The following is an 18,841-nucleotide window of genomic DNA, read 5'->3' on the forward strand; positions in this document are numbered from 1 at the left end:
CTTCCACTTACCCCTTCTAATAACTCAGCGTGGTTTGGGAGTGATAGATGAGTAGCAAGTGCTAAGCCAGGCTCAGCATGACTCTGCCCATTCCACAGGCTTGTCTCGGAGGAGAGGCAGTGTTGGAGCAGCAATCTCGGTATAAAAGGCTGCTCTACAGGGAGCATAATCTGGGATAGCTGCTAATGCCTGTCAGTGCACTGTCAGCCACAACTTCCTCTCCAGTTATGCCAGGGATTACCTTGCCCTGCCATTTAGGGAAGCAGCTGAAAGTCATTTGTGACCCCCTTTCCAGGTACTTGTAACAGAGCAGCACTATAGCTAATTTTCTAGCTCACTGTTTTTTCTTTTTTTTTTTTTTCCCTCCTGAGCTAGTAACTGTTTCATGATAGGTAAACAATTAAAAGGCAAAAGTGCAGTTATCAGATCCAGTTGTCTGTTAACAAAAAAACAAAACTAAACAAAAAAAGTAATCCTAAATCTCCATTGCAGTAGAAGTTCAAGCATAAAAACCTTGAAGTTTGTCAGAAGGAGGGAAAGTGGAGAGAAGAGGTAGGTGAAAGCAGGAGCTCAAATTCTTATGCTAGAATTTTACTGAGGCTTATTTTCCATGCATTACAAGAGGCTAAAGATCTTTCCACTGGGAGGAGGATTTGCTCATAAATTCTTATTTGAATCCTCTAAGCAAGGACTAAACCTGGAGAAGTTTGTAGCAGACAAAGGATGTCAGAATGAATTAATCTCTTTGGCCTTTTTGATCAAGAGCACTCAATGACAGTAAGTGTGAATCTCCTACCACTGCTGGTTTCAAACACTTCCTGATCTTACCTTTCAAGCATTCGTGGGTCTTTTCTAGAAAACTACCAGATGACTTGGGCCAAAACTAGAGCAGGAAGCATAACTAAAGAACTGGGATAATTCTGTGCCAGTATTGGAGTCCTTGTCTTGTTTAATTTACTTTTACAGACTCTGCTCTGTGTCTGTTCTTGAAACAGGTGCCCTTTAAACCTTGGTGACTGATTGCTGGCTGGATGTGTGCACTCCAAATTATTTTGTCATTTATCCCATACCTTCTGACAATACATGTGAAACAAACCTTTGTGACTCAGCCCACAGCTCCTTTAAGACAGAAAAAAATCCCATTTTTGGAAGTACTTTGGTTATGCTACATTGTTTCTGTCATAGTTATATTTCTAAATCTATCTCCTGGATTCCAAAATAGAGAGGCAAAGAGTACTTGTAAGCAATTGTGTAGTACTGTATAGGAAACGACCAGAAAGGAATAGAGGAGGCAATTATATTCTGGTTGTCTGCACTTTGTGCATTTGGCCAACACTTAATTCAGATTTTAAGCAGTGCTGCTTGTGAACGGCAAATAGGGGATTTTGGTACTGGAGTGTGTCTAAACTTGCTTCTATTTGCTAAAAACAGCTAGAAGTCTACAATAACAAAAAAATTACTTACCTATGACAATTACAATTCTTGATCTCACTTCAATCTATTAAAATAATTGTCCATACTGCAGCATGCTACAAAGATACATTGTCCTTTTTTTTTTAAGTTGTTTTTTTGAGGATTTATTTTGTTTTGGGGAAACAGGTAAGGAAACTTATATAACATATCTCAGGAAATGAAATCATCATTATATCTTTAGGTGAATTGGAATGCTCTTAAGAAAATAAGGGAGAGGTTTAAGTTAGAGTCATGGGAACTGGTCAACAAAGCACCAAAAAGCATGAAACCCCAACACAGATGCAGCAAAGATTTTCCAGATGTGGAATTTTTTTCCTAGGGATCAGTAGAGTTATCTTAACTTACTTAAGCTATAATGATTATTTTGAGGGGAAAAAAACCCCAAATCATGGCTCATTTCTTATCTCTCAGTCTTTTAATATAAATAAATGCTATTTACTTGGCTAAAGATTTTTATCTAGATTTGCTTTATGAAAAGAAGTCTGTTTCTTATTCATCTTAGTTTGTCTAATGTGGAGTACATGGCCTCTCTGTAAATGCCTTTGTAATGTATTGCAAAAGTTAATACATGTAGCAGCTTCTTAGATTGGAAACTTTCTTGGTTAGTTTTCCAATGTCCATTTCCTCATTAAAGACAAAATGATGCCAAGTTTTGATTACAAAATATCTGTATGTATAATATATATATATATATGTGTGTGTGTGTATGTGTGTGTGTGTGTGTGTGTGTGTGTATATCTATATCTATATATATCTTTACAGTTTTTAGTATTTTTTTGGTTATGCTTGTGTTTTTATATTCTTATGAGATACACTCATATTTTCTCTCTTTGCTATTTATTAAGCTGAAGAATTATATTTACTTACTTTATTCTGATCATTGATTGATTTTCTGCAAATTTTGAGATCCCTCTAGCTTTTGATAGAAAGTTTCCTAACATGTAGACGTCTCTGCTGTTGCTTTGCAAGATATATACGTTTCTTAATTTGAAGATAGATAATTGCTACTATCTATCATCTATTCAATGATAGATAATTGGGGGTAAACCATGCTTCTTACAAAAGGAAAGAAACACCCATGCAATAAAAGTATATTCAGTGTACATACTGGGACTGAATACTCCGTATACTTTTACTATAAAATACCAGTTTTCACCCATTAAAATCGAATGCAATATTTAGAGGATATATTGGATTACTAATTTGGCATTCTAGACAAGTTTTGATTTGGTATATAGAGGGTTATGATTTGGATAATTCCTGCAAAAGTCATTGGTAAGAACTTTTTATTAATTTTATTGTAGAAATTGTTGTACTACTTAATTTCTCTGCTACTAGTTTGTCTAGTCTTTTTCTAAAGCTGTGCACGACTTTACCACCTGTAATCTACTGAGCTGAGGAGCTCCATAGCTCAGATCTAAGATTGCCTCCCCCTGTTTGTTTTGAATCTGCCACCTCTCTTTGATGTCCTCCTGCTCTTCTACAGGAAGAGACAAGCAATTGCAGATAAAAGTCAAATGTTTGTCAACACAGTGTGATCAAACATGAACAGCTATTGTACTGGGAGACAAAAAATAGATGAGGTGCAAAAACTAACTGCTGAAAAGAATGGCAGGTATTAATTCTGTGACTGAAAAAGCCAGTACCACTTCCAAGCTAGGAGAAGAAAATTCTACTCTAACTAGTTTGCCAGGAGCAGTGTCTTCTATGTCATCCACTGTTATTGTCTGATCCTGCAACAGCTCATTGAATGACTGCTAAAAGACATTTTTCCTACAAATGCTAGGCTGGATCCATGGTTCAAAACACAGGGCCAGACTTAAATCCTAAGGAAGCCTGTATTAAAAAGCAGTGTGAGATCTTCTAAAGGGGGAAATAAATTTTCAGAAAATGATATAGTTTTCATTTTTCAGTCACAAATTCACTGACAATGATTAATTTATACCTGATGAAATTGATCAACCTGATATATATGCTAAAGTTGTGCCAGACCACGTATTTGAGTTACAGACCTGGACCAGAGACTTGCTGAAGGCACACTTGTGCTGACACAAAAAATATTAACCCACTCAAAGAGTTAGTGTGAGCTATACCACCAAAACAAAGCCTTGGCATTCTCTGAGCATTCTGTAGTTTCATCCCTGTTTTGAGTGTCTCCCGTGCTAACTACATGAGAAAAATCTTTCTAGTGTATAGATGGGTTGTTCTGTAAACAATATTCTATGTTAACTAATTGTTAGATGAATTATTGACTAAAGTCTCAGTCTTTCTTTTTCTTCCTTGCAATATGAAAGCACATTGCAGGATAACACTGTAAATTAGACACCTGCCTAGAGCATGTTGTGGTTTATTTAATTTTTCCTTGCTTTTCAACAGATATTTCAACTGCTCTTCTCTAATTTCAAGCCTGTATTTTGATGTGTATTAAAATCCATGGTTACTTTCCTCTTTGCCTTTCAATTCTGCTCATAGGCAGCTACTGAGATATGATATACCTGGCTAAACTCTGAAATTGGTCACCAAATATTTCCTCCTCTTTTAGGTCAATGTACAGCAGCAGGTGCAACTCAGTCCAGAATAGACTGGGATTTAAATTAATGACCTACCAAATGAATTAAAGGGAATATTCATACAAAGAAACTTTAAGAGAAAACATTTTAGACTGGGATTTAATAAATTTCTACTTCCAAGCTTACTTCAAACTTATGTGACTAGAATGATTATCTGCAGGAATGACTCCTCACAGATTTACAGTTTAGAGACCATTTGGCAGTTTTGTCTATGAACTTTTTTTCAGTTACTTCTTTATTTGTAACACTTATAAATTAAATAACCATTTCAAGTAGTTATCTGATGCTTTCTTAAAATGTCATGAAGGGGAAATTCACTAACAGTCAAAATTAACACAAACTTAATTACCATTAAGATGTAGGTTGACAGATGTAATAAAGCATGAGGCAAGTGACTGACTTTGCCTATAAGAATTGTACACTGGTGCATTTTAAAGACTATGGGCATCTACCACAGGTTAGAGAATCAGCATTCGATTTGATTGCCATTTCCTGATATGAGGGAAAGCAACCTAATTTTACAATAGTATTTGGAGAGAAGATTTGAGAAAATGGTAAAACTCGATGGCTAGATACCACAAGTGATTTAAAATCTTCAGGATGATGAAAAAGACTTTTTGTCAGTGTTATTGGTATTTTTCAGTTTATAGACAATATAAGGTCTAGTTGCTCAGGCTGAACACACTATGAGAAGAAGAAACAATTCTCTCAAACATGACTTGATGTAGCAGAAGGCACTCAGAACACAGGTTGACATTTCCATCAAGGAAAAAAAAAAACCCAGTCTGAGCCACCTGTGATGCTGCAGTTACATGCAGACCTATCACTGTCCTGCCAAGGATGGTTCTGCATCAGGAAAATACTTTGCCTCCAGGTGTGCCTAATCCAAAGAGTGCTTTTGGGCATCTCTCACCTGAGTTTTCAGCATGTTCTTAGAGAAATGTAAATAATCATGTCACACTATCACAGAATCACTGATAAATAATCATGTCTTCTCATCAAACATCAGAGACCTCTCTCTTTTCACTAAGAATTTTTGAATAGCTACTTTTTATTCTAGTAAAGTGAGCATGTGAGCACCTCAACTGTATAAGCAACAAAAACCAAGTTCATGTTTCAGTGATTTAGGACTGGAATAATTTCTTACCCTTCTGTTTTAACAGATGCAGTAAGAGGTTATCTTGTCACACTTAATTTTAAGTACTCTAAGCTCTTAATATCAAACATGGTTTAAAATTTTTCAAGTTTTTTTGGTTCAGCTTCAGCAACTCTGAAACAATTCAGCAGTTCAAGTCCTATTTTCAAATGAACACAGGAGCATAATATATTCCAGATGTTTTCAGTGTTGTCTAGGAACCCAAAGAAGCAAAGAAGAACATCTTAAATTTTTCAGACATGACTAGGTGTCATCATAATTTTGTGCCATGTGCAGACTTTACTGCCCAGATGTTACCTTGACAGGGAATTGGTGCAAAATTAGCAGGTGTCACAGAGCTTGTTTTTCATCTTCAGGTATCTAAATAACTATTAAAATATAGCCAAAAGGTAATTTTAAAATCTGGCTGTAGGCACCTCAGCTTTTCAGAAGCTGCCTCTATTTCTGGATACTGAAAAAGAAAGACCATCACCTGATTTCCAAATCAACAGTCACATCATTACTTTGGAAACCATGACCTAATGACTGCATGTCACTATCAATTAGGACCAAGTGAACTAGTTTATATTTCATTTGCATCAACACATGTCTTTGCCATGCACTCACTCTGCAGAAAATTAGCCTAGAAATAACTTGATTAATTGGTTATCACCATTCTCTGTTACTCTTGTTATAGCCAAAAAAGGAAAGAAAGAACTTGATCATGTCTGATTTGATTTAAAAGCTATTTTTGGTCAGGGACTACCTCGTTTAGAATGTTTCTGATGTCCAGTTCAAAAAGAGATTACAATGTGGCCTGGGTAATACAAATGCTACTGAGTCACTGTGTACCTGATACCTAACTTTATACTGAGAAGCCACCTGATTAAAATTAATTAAATGACATTAGCTGGAATAAATGAGTACCAGTTTACAGTCTGTTTGGTGGTGTTCCAAAGTCTGGACATATTATAATTACTTATAATGTTATTCAAGATTGAGTTGGCTGAAAGTAACAAATGCATGGGTCTTCTGCTCTATTTTCTGTTTTGACAACAAAGAGCACAATTTCCATAATATTTTTGCCCATAAGTTGGAATTTTACAGTCCATAAGGGTGGATAAATAAATGATAAAATCTGGCTGGAGAGCAGCTCCGTGGAAAAGGCCCTGGGGTGTTGGCAGCCAGTGAGCTGTGCGCGAGCCAGCAGCGTGTCCTGGCAGTAGAATGAGCTGGCAGCAGCCTGGGGTGGATCAATAAAAGCATGGCCTGTAGATGGAGGGGAGGGATTATCCCTCTCTGTGCAGTGCTTGTCCAGTTTCAGAATTCTCCCAATACAAGAAAGACAATGATAAAAGGCACATGCAGGGGACGGCCACCAAGCAGGTCAGGGTCTTGGCTTGTGAGCTGAGGCTGCGGGACTTGTTCAGCCTGCAGAGATGGCTTTTGGGCTGCTACCAGCAGCTACCCAGTTATTCACAGTAGGGCAACAAGCAGATGGAGCTGGTCTCTTCATATTGTGCATGTGAGGATGACAACAGAAGAGACAAGAGGCATAAGCCGAAACCAGAAAGGACCGGGCTGGACATCAGGAAAATGTCTCATCTGTGGAGACAAGACAGCAGTGGAGCACATTGCCTAGAGGTTGCACAGATTCTGTTCCTGGAAGTTTCCAAAACTGGACTGGAGAAATACTTGAGCAATCTTGTCTGAACTCAGGGCTGGCCTGCTTGAACAGAAAGTTGGATAAAGGCCCTCCAAAGGTCTCCTTGAAGAGAGTTATTCTTTGTTCAACTGTATTTCACTACTAGGTGATGAAGGCTGTTATGAGAGACGTTCTTACAATTTATCAAACCGCGATGAAATATTATTAGTATCAAATATCTTTAAAATTATTCAATACTAATGCTTGGGGGGTTTTATAATCACATAATTTCTGTGATAAAAGCAACTTGCCTTAAATAGGAAAGCACATGTTGCCTTAGAAACCCAATGGATTGAAAGATTTAGCATGATGGCTGGGAGAAGCTCGTTCATCTGGTATTATATAAAGTTTTACTCCTATCAGGGAACGATCTTGATTTAAATAAGAAAATTTTATTACTTAAGAAAAGACATTCAGCTGGCAGAGAAATCAAAATTTGATTGTTCACCACAGGAATAAAACACTTGGGCACATTTTGTCTCATCTAAAATGGCAAATGACATTTGAAAATTTATCAAAGAAATATTTAAAGTTGTTTCCACAATTAACAAAATCATCAAGGAGTCTAGAAAGATACTATAACTAAAAACCCCTAAAGCCTATGATAAAGTATATGTATGTATAATAAAATGCAAAGATAATGGCCTATTATTAGCCTGACATAATTCAGTTAGGTTTCTTTATCTAAGCATTCAAAGATGTGAATAAATGAGATTTTATTAAAGATATGAAAAACATTTAACTCCTTTGAAGCTAACAACTGCATATTTTGATTTAAGAAGCTCCTCCAAAAAATGTAAAAGCAGGTCCATACTAATGGCCCATACTTCCTCCACAAAGCAGGTGGAGAAAGAAAATAGAAGCTGACTAAGGAATTCTGTGCACAACAGGCTCTACTAGTTCCCAGATACTGGAGGTGTACTTAATAGTTATAAAACTTTTTAATGCAAAATGTTTTAGCCTTCCACAAAATTTTCCTGTTTTCCTGTCCAGTCTGGTACCTGGACTTTTGTGTCCACCAATGGTACACAGACTTCTTATCACTGCCTCCTCTTAGAGCACATTCACACTACCTGGCCCTACCCTTCACTCTTTAAGACTAGCAAAAGTAATATACTGGAGGCAACCATGAGGAGTTTTAAGCATCATCTTGTTCCAAGTCCATTTAGCACGGTTTAAAGGGGACTTTTATGTGAAAGCTGCAGTCCTAGGATCTCCTGTTTCCTCCCAAACATAAGGAAAATGGCAACAGCATCTTTGGCTTCATACAGTGCTATGTGGATTTTAAAGTTTGTATTTTTATGTCCACATGCCTACAGTGAATATGGTATGACTTTTAAAAGTGAAGTAATTTATTCATAAGAACAACTACACTAGTGTGTGGTAAATAAGCCACTAAAAATCAAATACCAAAAATCCTGACATCAGCTATTTTACTGCATTTAGAAAAAAAAAAAAATGAAAACTAAACAACCAAAAATAATTAGGGATCTTAGCACAAAAGGTCAGCTTTCAGTATCTATTGGCATCATAATTTTTTCTAGCAATGAAATTAATAGCAGTGGAATAAAAATATACCTATTAACATCTATTAGTGTTTGGCAGCCATCCATGAGTTTTCTGGTGGAGCTACTATAATTGTTTTTCAGTATGACAGATTGAAGTATGAGTGTTCACCTGACATGGCTACTTAGAAAACAAACACAAAATTTTATAATGTTGCAATATTGACAATATTGATGAAGAAGGATTATCTAACTAGAAACTAGTACTTCATTCTAAGATCTCACAAAAACTCTAGTAAGACTGTTCTACTAAAACAAGATAAAACACTTACTAAATGAAACAATTAATAATTCATTTTGCCCAGTTTATTCTACAATACTGGCTAGAGTTATTGTAAGGCAGCCAGAAAACTAGTAAGAGTGCCAATTACCTTGTATTCCTCTCCAGTTTATGTGGAAATTGATACCTTGTATCCAAATTGAATATTTTTAATGTTTGCTCTAGGTTCAAAACAACTTATATATTCATGAGTCCTTAATGACTATGAAAACAGAGCATCTAGTGAATACTGCTCATAGAAAGAATTGCTTTCCCTAGATCTAGAATATGTTTGTAAAATCTAGCGAAGACTGTATCGTTTTTTCCCTTTTGATTAGAGCTGCAGTTAAATTATATGGAATGAAAAGACCTCTACCTAATGAGCCAAGCAGTTGTTCTTTTATGTGCCTTGTTATATGATAGTGAACCTGTTGTACTGGATTTTCCAGGTCCTCCTGCTGTGAATTCTCACAGACAGCTCGACCCACCTTGTCATCACTCCATCACCTCCTGTTCTGCAGCTCATCTCACCATGGGGCTGAGCACCAAGTGTCCTCTGCTGCCTGACACTGACAATTAGAGCCTGTGAGAGGAAAAACCCTGCCATTAAGGTCTCTTTAATCATCTCTGTATTTATGTTCCTTCTGAATCAGAAGAGAATCAGGAAAATTTACACCAAAGCAGGATAGAACCTGTATTTTATTAAATAATGTCTTTGCCAGAAATCTAGATTAGATACGGGGCGGGGGGGGTGGGGGGGGGGGGGAAGTAAAAAAAAAGTTCGCTTCTAGGCCCATATAGTAATACTGGCACTGGGGAGCTTTCAAACTTGTATGCTGGCCAGAGATTCACCGATGCTGCTATTTTTACTGTACTTCATGTTTTATTCTCTTGTTGGCTTGCTGATCATCAAAATACTGATGAGAAATGGGCTATCAGGTCTCTTCTCCTACATATCATGGTCTGACACTTTTATTTGTGCTGAAGTAGATCTCTCTAACTCATTAGTTAGAGAGAATACTGAGATTTACCCAAAGAGGCTGTACACTTTTTCCACAGTATATTTTTAAAGCACAAGGGAATATTTTGATTGAACCATGAAAACTCAAAAGCATGTTTAATTGCTATTCTCACTTAAAAGAACTTTCTTTCCTTTTAGAGCTGCAACTATTCTAAATGTATGCTCCACAAAAAATTACCGCAGGGCAGTTTTATGCACAGGAAAAATGTATTTGTTATAATGCTGAACATCATGGACCAATGGTGCTAATATTTATTTAAAATTTGTTTAGGCCTAGACTAAACCTTCTGTCCTGTTTATTGATTGCACATAGTTCCATCACCTCAAGAGAAATAAGCTGTGCTAGTCTGTGACCAGATGTGGATATTTGCTCCACCCCTCCCACTGGCTCTGTTGTAGCAATGTTTCTAAGTCACAAACAGAGTTCACTATTCCCTGCAAATATTTGAGGATAAATTGGGAAAGCATGAAGCAGGTACCCAAAGAGCCTTACGCAATAATTCTAATATTTGCTTAAAGTAATTTCACCTTTGTTTTGGGAGCACTGCTCCAGAAACAGAAGTTAGCCCTGAAATAGGAAGCTCACAGTGGATTCATTGTACTGAATATTGGTATCTGTGTCAGGAGCAATCTTGAGTCTGCAGTTGGTGGTGAGTTAACCAATACCATTCATGAAGTCTCATATGTGATTCACATCAGTAAAACAGATGCTGATACAGAGCCAAGTGAACCAAAGGTTCAGATGCTGATTATTCTTAGACTATAAACAGAGTCAACACTACAAACTCTGACACGGACACCTCCATTATTGACAGGTGTGCTAAATTCTCCAGACTTCAAATTTCTTCATAGCTTTTGGACAGAATTCGAGAATATAAATCACAACAGTCAGCAAGGCAAGTAAAGGCATGAAAATATATAATTTACTCAAAAGAAAAACAGATGAATCTGAAAAAGTGGTGTTTTGAATCTGGTTTCTGGCTTGTATTCTTAATGTCGATGCCAACATTACTAGTCCTGAGTCATCTCTTGGCTTGAGTCACCATTTTTTCTGACTGTGCATACTGCTTGATCTTAACTTCTACCTCAAAATATTATTTTGAAAGATTTATTTTTTTTTTCAACATTGCCAGAAACATCAACAATATTGAGACTTCTTAAAAATGCGTTACTCAGAAGCAGCTGATGCCACAATACATCACTTGCAATGCCCTAATTCACCCAAGTGGAAGCAATCGTGTACATGTTTAGGCATGACCAATGTTCTGCTCAATATACTGATCATTTATAGATTTTTGCCAAAGGCACTTTGCAATTGCATGCTTTACTGCACTTTCCACTGTTAAAAAAGAATAAATTTGTTATGCAACTCTTGAGTTATTAATTGACAAAAGCAACAATGTTTTCAGATGTTCGGCTTTGCTCCAAATCTAAAAATGGTATATGAATGTTTTGGGTTTTTTAAATAAGTACTCCATCTTATGAAGTTTGTGTTTGATGTCAAAATTTACTACATGTTGGAAAATATATTAAATTGAAAAAAATATTTAATTTTAAGAATTAAAAAAAATCTATAAACATAATCAGTAATGTGTGAACGTCTAAGTGTAAATTTAGTCCATTTAAGGATCTAAATGCTTGGTTCCCTATATGAAAAATATTTGAAAATATCAAGGTATCTGGAGTCTACAGGATAGAAAGTCTTGTTAAAACAGGGTTTTATTTCTGTATATAAAAAATTTCCAAACCAGAAACATTGGAATAACAGCCTTTCTACTTTTTTGCATTTCTTATTCCAGTCCCAGATGGAATCAAATCGTAGTAAGTAGAAAAGAGGGACTTAAAAGGGAATATTAGTTCAAATTCTCAAAATGAGAAAAGATGTTTCACTAGAAATTTTGAGTACATTTCAATCCAATTGTAATACAATGCCATTCAGTTTCTTTACCTATGATGTTATTAGCTTTGCCAGCAATAAAATAAACAACTTCTTTTTGTTCTGTAATATTTTGTGATAAATTTTAGCTTGCTTGTGATAATACAAACTAGAAAAGTTTAGATTGTTGGTATTTCCAAATAAATTTCAAAATTTTATTCCAAAATTTTGTTCTTACAGCAGACAAGCAAATACATTATTTTGAAGGCTTTCACACCTTAGGTTTGTCATTCGTGACTATAGGTAATCTCGTTCTGTTGAAGTGAAAGCAGCAATGATCAAACACTGGCAAGTTACTTTGCAAAGCATGGGATCTGACTGTCTGAATCAGGATCCAATTGCACTTAACAAAAATAACACTGCACCTAGAACCGAGTGATTAGGGTCGATCTTAACAATCATCTCCCTCATGCATTCTTAATATTGCAAAGTTACTCATCATAACCTCAGGAACTCCTGAGCTGTAGAGTTAAATTACAGACAAAACTGATTAAAAGGCAACCACATATTCATTCTCAGTTTAGCTTATGCTCATGCGCATGAAATGTCAGCAAACTGACTTCATGTGCCATGAAGTTCCTCTTAATATTTGTAATATTAAATATAATACTGTCCACAGAGAAACATAGCACACAAGTCTGACCAGAAAGAAGCAAAAGAGTGAGAGGCTCATATGTATATGTATAAAGTTAATATCAAAAATACATTAATTTTGTACTATTACCAACACAGACATGATAGGCAATTTTGACACCTAAAAAGTAAGCTTAGATTTGATGTTAGCTGCAAATGGTATGCCCAGTTATCATCAGTTTGTGTGTTTTGACATAATTTAGAAGATGTGGCCAAATATGAACCTCAGAAAAAGAAACACCAAATTATGCTTCCTGTGGAATCTATAAAGAAAAATCTTACTAAAAAAATCTTATTAAATAGGGGTCAGAGTTTGGGAATTATTCCTGAACTTCAACAGCTGAAGTATCAACATCCTGAGCAGTCAGCTCCATAGCTTTTACAATACCAACTGTTACTGTGGATTTTTTCTGAAACATTTTTTAACCCATTCCTCTCCTTCAATAAGCAAAAGAAAATAAACAATCTGAACCAGGGTAATGCAAGAAACCATCACCAATAAAAATCAGACATAAATCTGAATGCCAGGTGGCATTTTGGATATTTTGAGGTATTTTTCAAGTACAGTAGCAAATTATCAATAAAAAAAAAAGCAACCAACAGAGATTCTTGAGAGTGATAGCACTGAATGGATGTTCCCTAGTGTTTATCACAAGAATACACCAATTTAACAGTCTCTAGCAGGCAATCAGTAAAAGATTTCACATACCAACACCAAAGCACATATAGTGTTCAGAGGACACATAGAAAAGAATAGAAAAACATTTTTTCAATATTCTAGAAGTACTTAGCCAAAAAAAATGTTGTATCTCCAGTGAAATGCTCCAGGTAACTGAAATTTCTTGCCATATTTAAAGATAGACAGTAAAGTTTACACCAAGTCAAAAGTCAAATTCCACTGACTTGCAAAGACCCATTTGCATCCATGTTTACTAATTGAGACATTTAATAAATCATAATGCATGATAACATCAAATAACAAGTTAGTAACTACAGGAATACTCGATGTGGAAGGAGCAGCTGCAATTCAACTTTGTAAGACAGTTTCAAACACCGTTATTAATACAACACAGAAAACTGGACTGCTTTTTAGCAAGAGGTTACCCTATTCAGGAAACAACAGATAGCCTTTACATAGACATTGGTCAGGTCTGTAATCCTATACATTTGAAAGCCCACAGCTGAAGCCTGTCTTTTATCACTTAGTTAAGTAACAGGGTATTCCAAAAACAAATACAACAAGGAAATGAGAAAATGAGTAAATATTTACTCACCAGCCTTCTCCTTCTCTGAAATAACTGGCATAGCCTGAAAGAAAAAAAAAAAACAACAAAAAACACTATTAAAAAATATTAGGGACTATTTAGGAGATACCAGTAATATTAGGGAAACATCATGAAATCTCGAGGAAAATACTGTGAGTGTCTAGAAGATCTGGAAAAAACCTGAGGTCTCACCATGTTAAGCATTCTGGAGAGAAACTTCCCATTTGAGTGCCTTTTACATGCACTTCCCATAAACTTCCCATTTGAGTGTCTTATAATCTATTGTGAAACTAATTGCCACTAGAAAGAACTAGGAGGGAAGAGAGGAGATGGAGTTAATAAGATATTCCTGTGATTACATTTTGAAATAATCATCCTCCAACACATGATCGCAAAATTCCACTGGGAAATTACTTAATAATTTTGAGGGAGAAAGACAAAATCTGTGTGGCTGAAGATTAGACTGAAATGCCAAATCTTTCTTCTGTAGGCTCAAATATGTCGTGTTCTATAATATACCAGGTTCCTTACTTTTTATAAAAATTTTCAGATGCAAGTAATAGAATAGTTTTCATATAGGCTGTAATTGTTTCTGGACTGGAAAATTGTCTGAGACAATTCTTTTTTTGCAGTGGATGCAAATTTTTTTTTTCATATTATGTTTTTCTTTTAGACTAACATAGAAGAATTTTCTGAGTGTATTTTCCCTAAATAAATGAGGATTGAATGAACACTAAAGTGAAATTTATACGTCAAACATATAAAAAGAATTTTAAAATGTTCATATAGAATACAGGCAAGAAAGGCTGGATGAGAAATCAGATTGGGCATGTAATGTAAGAAGAACTGCCACATGAATTAAGGTATAAATATTACCTCCTTTTCACTTATGTTAGTCTAGCCTTTATTCAGCAATTTTCCTGCTGCAGATTCAAAGAAAAAGAAAAAGAAAAAGAAAAAGAAAAAGAAAAAGAAAAAGAAAAAGAAAAAGAAAAAGAAAAAGAAAAAGAAAAAGAAAAAGAAAAAGAAAAAGAAATGAACAAAAATAAACAACTCAGCTTCAGACTTGCCACAGAATTTCTCAAAACAGGCTTTGAAAATTTAATTTCATTTTATTTGTCCTGTTATATACAATAGTGTTTCATAGAATTTTCTGGATAAAATTTCAACAAAATTTCAACTAGAACATGTCTTAGATGATTTACATTAATATATGTCTCTAGTGATTCTTTCTGTTTCTCTCTGTCTGGCAAAATGTTGTTTGATTTTGACATTCAATAATATTATACAATCAGACTAATATTATTCAGATCAATAATAGCCTCTTGCTGGAAAAGCATTTTCCTTCAATTTTACAAACCTCTATTTGTTCAGAAGAACCAGTAATGCAACAAAGTCTGGGGAAAATTAACGTGCCAAAGAAACAGCAAAATCACAGAGTTAATCAAGGTCTTAGTTTCACAGAAAGAAAAAGTGTATCACATATGATTTTTTATAAAAAGTTGATGTAATTTTGAAAATTAGTATGTATTTGAGTGGTTGCACTGGCTAAGATAAGTAAGAAAACACAACAGAAATGCTCAGATTCACTATTCATATTAGTCCGAAAAAGACATTTGTAAAGACAGAACTTTGTATAGAGGAGAAGGTGAGAAACAAGCAAACAAACAGGAAAACAACCCCAAACCCTTAATGGCACAAGAAAGAAAGAGAGAACATTAGTGTGAATCAAATGGGAATATCAGGGCAAAAGAAGGGAAGATGGGAACAGGTTAACATCACACTTTAATGTTGAGTTTTGTTAGCTAGAAAAGGTATGATGGCTTCCTCTATGAAAAGCTTAGGGAGCACTGAAGTGGCTGAAGATGTGGCAACCATGAATGTCTGCCCTGAAATTATAAGCTGTGTCATGGAAAAGGGATAACTGGTTGATGGGGACAGCCTCTGGAAGATCTAAAATGCAAAGCCAAGATGAAAGCTCAGGGGAAGCAGTTACAGGACTCCATGGGAAATGATAATGGTGAGTAGAGAAGTTCATCTTCTGCTGGTTTTATAGTAGACTTCAGTGGACTTTGCTCATGTTTATAATTGCACTGTGAGTCACTGACAGTGCCTTTAGTCTGAATGAACTCTTCCTAAAAAGCTGTCATCATCATTCACATAGTCATGTAGATTTTTGCTCATATTGGCATATCAGACTTAAATAATTTTAATAATGCCACTGGTCACATCAATTTATTTCCTAGAAATATACAATAATCCTAATTGATGATCATTAAAACATTGTGATGTACAATGAAATATACATTTCAGTGAATTTGTTAGATGGTAGTCTTAAAGATTTCTAGGGTTTAGTGGGTTTAACCCAGGTAAAAAGCTGTAGCAGGAAATACATAAAATCATCAAGCCTCAGTGCAGATGTGGAAGTCACAAAATTTCCTCTTCTATGAAGCAGGATGAAGAAGCACTTAAAGTTCTAGAAAATTGAAAGGTAGAGTGAGGTAGAGTGCTTTCAAATATCTGTTCTCTAGAGAGTGCAGTGCTTCTGAATTAAGATGTAAAATGAGCTAAAAGTTCCAGCAGAACATTATTTTGCTACTCAAATGCTGAAAGAAAGAGGCCTAAATGGACATGGCATCTCTTTAAAACTTAAAATAAAGTAAACCATGAGTAAATGTTGTTGAACAAGATCTCAGACAGTCCTCCTATTGTTTAGTTTTTTGTTAATACAGCTACACATGCTGCTTACATGCTGCCCAGTGGGAAAACATGATTGTTACTTATGAGAAATGCTCTCATCTTCAGTACAGTTTTGAATTCACTGGAGACCTTCCAATGAGTTCCATATGTTCCAAATGAATTGCATTCTCAGGAAGTGATTTAACATTTCTGGCAATAGAGCAATTAAACCGGATTTTCCTGCTTGACCAGATGGGTTCACTGTAACTTCACATTATTTCTCACTCTCCTCACAGAACTGAAGAACTACACTAACAATTTCTGTACTATCAGATCACATGTGTTTCAGAAAAAAGCAGATGCATACCCTTCAAAGATTTCAACAAACATCTCCCAAAGTCAGCCTCCTCTCTGTAACAGTATGTGCTCTTAGCAGCACCAAGAAAGAAAAGGGAACAAAAAAGGAGAGGCAAAAAGGAAAAATATAGATCACTGCTGAAATATATTCAGCTTTTTCTTCCAAATTACAGGATGGGATTTTTAAATTATGAAAATCTTATTTCAAATGTTTTGTGAAACTTCTGTGTGCATCCTTGCTGTATTGTAACTATGTGGAAATATATTGTGTGTGCAAATATGACTCCAAAGTGTATGTAAAATGCCACAGAATTATAGAATCATAGAATAGTTTGGCCTAGCAGGGACATTTAGAGGTCACCCCTCTGCAATGAGCAGGGACACCTTGAACTAAGTCAGGCTGCTCAGAGCACAGTCCAACCTAACCCTGAATGTTTCCAGGGATGGGAAATCTACCACCTCTCTGGGCAACCTGCTCAAATATTTCACCATCCTCATTCTAAAAAAATTCTTCCTTATTTCTAATTTAAATCAACCCTCTTTTTGTCGGGGGCTCCTTTTTAGGAGCTTAAATTCCCCAGCATTCAGGTGGTCTTAGAGTTTTGGCCCTCTGCAAAGCTCTGTGCCAAACGCAGGAAAAGACGGAGTCTTCAAGGTTACATGCTTCGTTTATTAGTTTTTATCTTACAATTTTCTCAGTGTCCAAAAGATGTTTGCCGCGGCTCGGACATCTGGTGACTCCTCCTGTCTCTGGGCTGTCCTTACCTTTTATACTAATTGCTACGTATTCTTTATTTACTATTTATTACCAATGTCTATCACTATTACTAAAAAGGTCATCTTTACTCTGACCCAATCTTCACTAACTACTTTGTGCCAACATCACTGCAGAAATGGAGTGAGGGAACAAGAAGGAAGAAGAAAGAGACAACGCCCTAAATTCTCCATCTTGCCCCATTCACTCCAATGCCAAAAATCCCAAACTCACTGTTTTTTCACCCTGTGATATACTAAACTACTATTTTCACACTCTTGTGGCCTGCAATGCTTCCTGCAGTGCAGGAAGCCTCTCCCATGGACTGAAATCAAATCCAGTGTCTCTCTGAGCTCTGGGCTCTGGGCTGGGGTCCCAGACCCCCCTGCCCAGGTCCCTGACCCTCCAGGGCAACTAAAGGAATGCCCTAGACTCCAACATCTTTTCAATACCATTGCCCTGCCAAAAAGTGTGCCCTCATCTTTCTTGTAAGCCCTCTTTGGGTACTTTAGGCCACAATGAGGCCTTCTCTTCTCCATGCTGAACAATCCTGGCCTTTTCTCAACCTTTCCTCACAGGAGAGGTACTCCAGCCCTCTCACCATCATCATGGCCCTAGTCTGGGCTCCAGCATGTCCATGTGCTTCCTGTGCTGGGGACCACAGAGCTGGACACATGCTCCAGATGGGGTCCCATGAGAGCAGAAGGGAAGAATACACTTCACCCTGCTGCCCACGCTGCTTTGGATGCAGCCCCAGATTTGCTTGGCTTGTGTCTGACCTCTCATCCACCAGCAAACCTGAGTCCCTCTCGGCAGGGCTGCTCTTGATCTGTTCATTCCCCAGCTGTTCATGAACCTCATGACTTTCCTAGGGACCCAGTCTTCAAGATTGCCCAGGTCCCTCTGGATGGGATCCCATCCCTCAGGTGTGTCAACAGCACCACTTGGTTGGTGTTGTCTGCAGCCTTGCTGAGGACGCACCTGATTCTACTGTCTGTTATGATGAGGACATTAAACTGTGCTGGTCCCAATATGAACCTCTGAAGGATATCACTTTATCACTGGTGTCCATTGGGACATTGACCACTACCCTCTGGATGCAACCATCCAACAAATTCCTCACCCACCAAACAGTACTACCATCAAATCCATCTCTCTGCAATGTAGGGAGAAGGATACTGGGGGACACACAAGTCAAAGACTTTACAGAAGTCCAGATAGATTATGTCAGGCAGAATTTACTCTTGGGGAAGCTGTGCTGGACATTTTGAACACATACTGGACATTTTTCTTTAAAATTGCTGTTACCTTGAACATACAGATACTATTACCTAGTAATACTGGGTTAAATAGCCACTTCCTGTGAGTTTTATTAGATGTTTGGCGGAAAAGATGTCATCCAGCAAGAAAAAATGGTGAAAATTCTAGTAAATCAAAACAGAAAGTAAAAATTTTGCACAAACTAGAAGTTTTATTTGACCAAAGTAAT

The 18,841-nt window shown here is 36.5% G+C and overlaps 1 protein-coding gene across 1 annotated transcript in view; it reads right to left on the reverse strand.

The window, feature by feature from the left end:
• Positions 1–18,841, reverse strand: part of DLC1 (DLC1 Rho GTPase activating protein) — a 216,431-nt gene that overhangs the window by 115,049 nt on the left and 82,541 nt on the right. The window contains exon 5 of the mRNA XM_040063971.2: positions 13,572–13,605. Coding sequence (XP_039919905.1) covers positions 13,572–13,605 — 34 coding nt within the window. The remainder of the gene's footprint in view (positions 1–13,571; positions 13,606–18,841) is intronic.

This window comes from Hirundo rustica, chromosome 5, assembly GCF_015227805.2.
Source record: "Hirundo rustica isolate bHirRus1 chromosome 5, bHirRus1.pri.v3, whole genome shotgun sequence".
Lineage (NCBI taxonomy): Eukaryota > Metazoa > Chordata > Aves > Passeriformes > Hirundinidae > Hirundo > Hirundo rustica.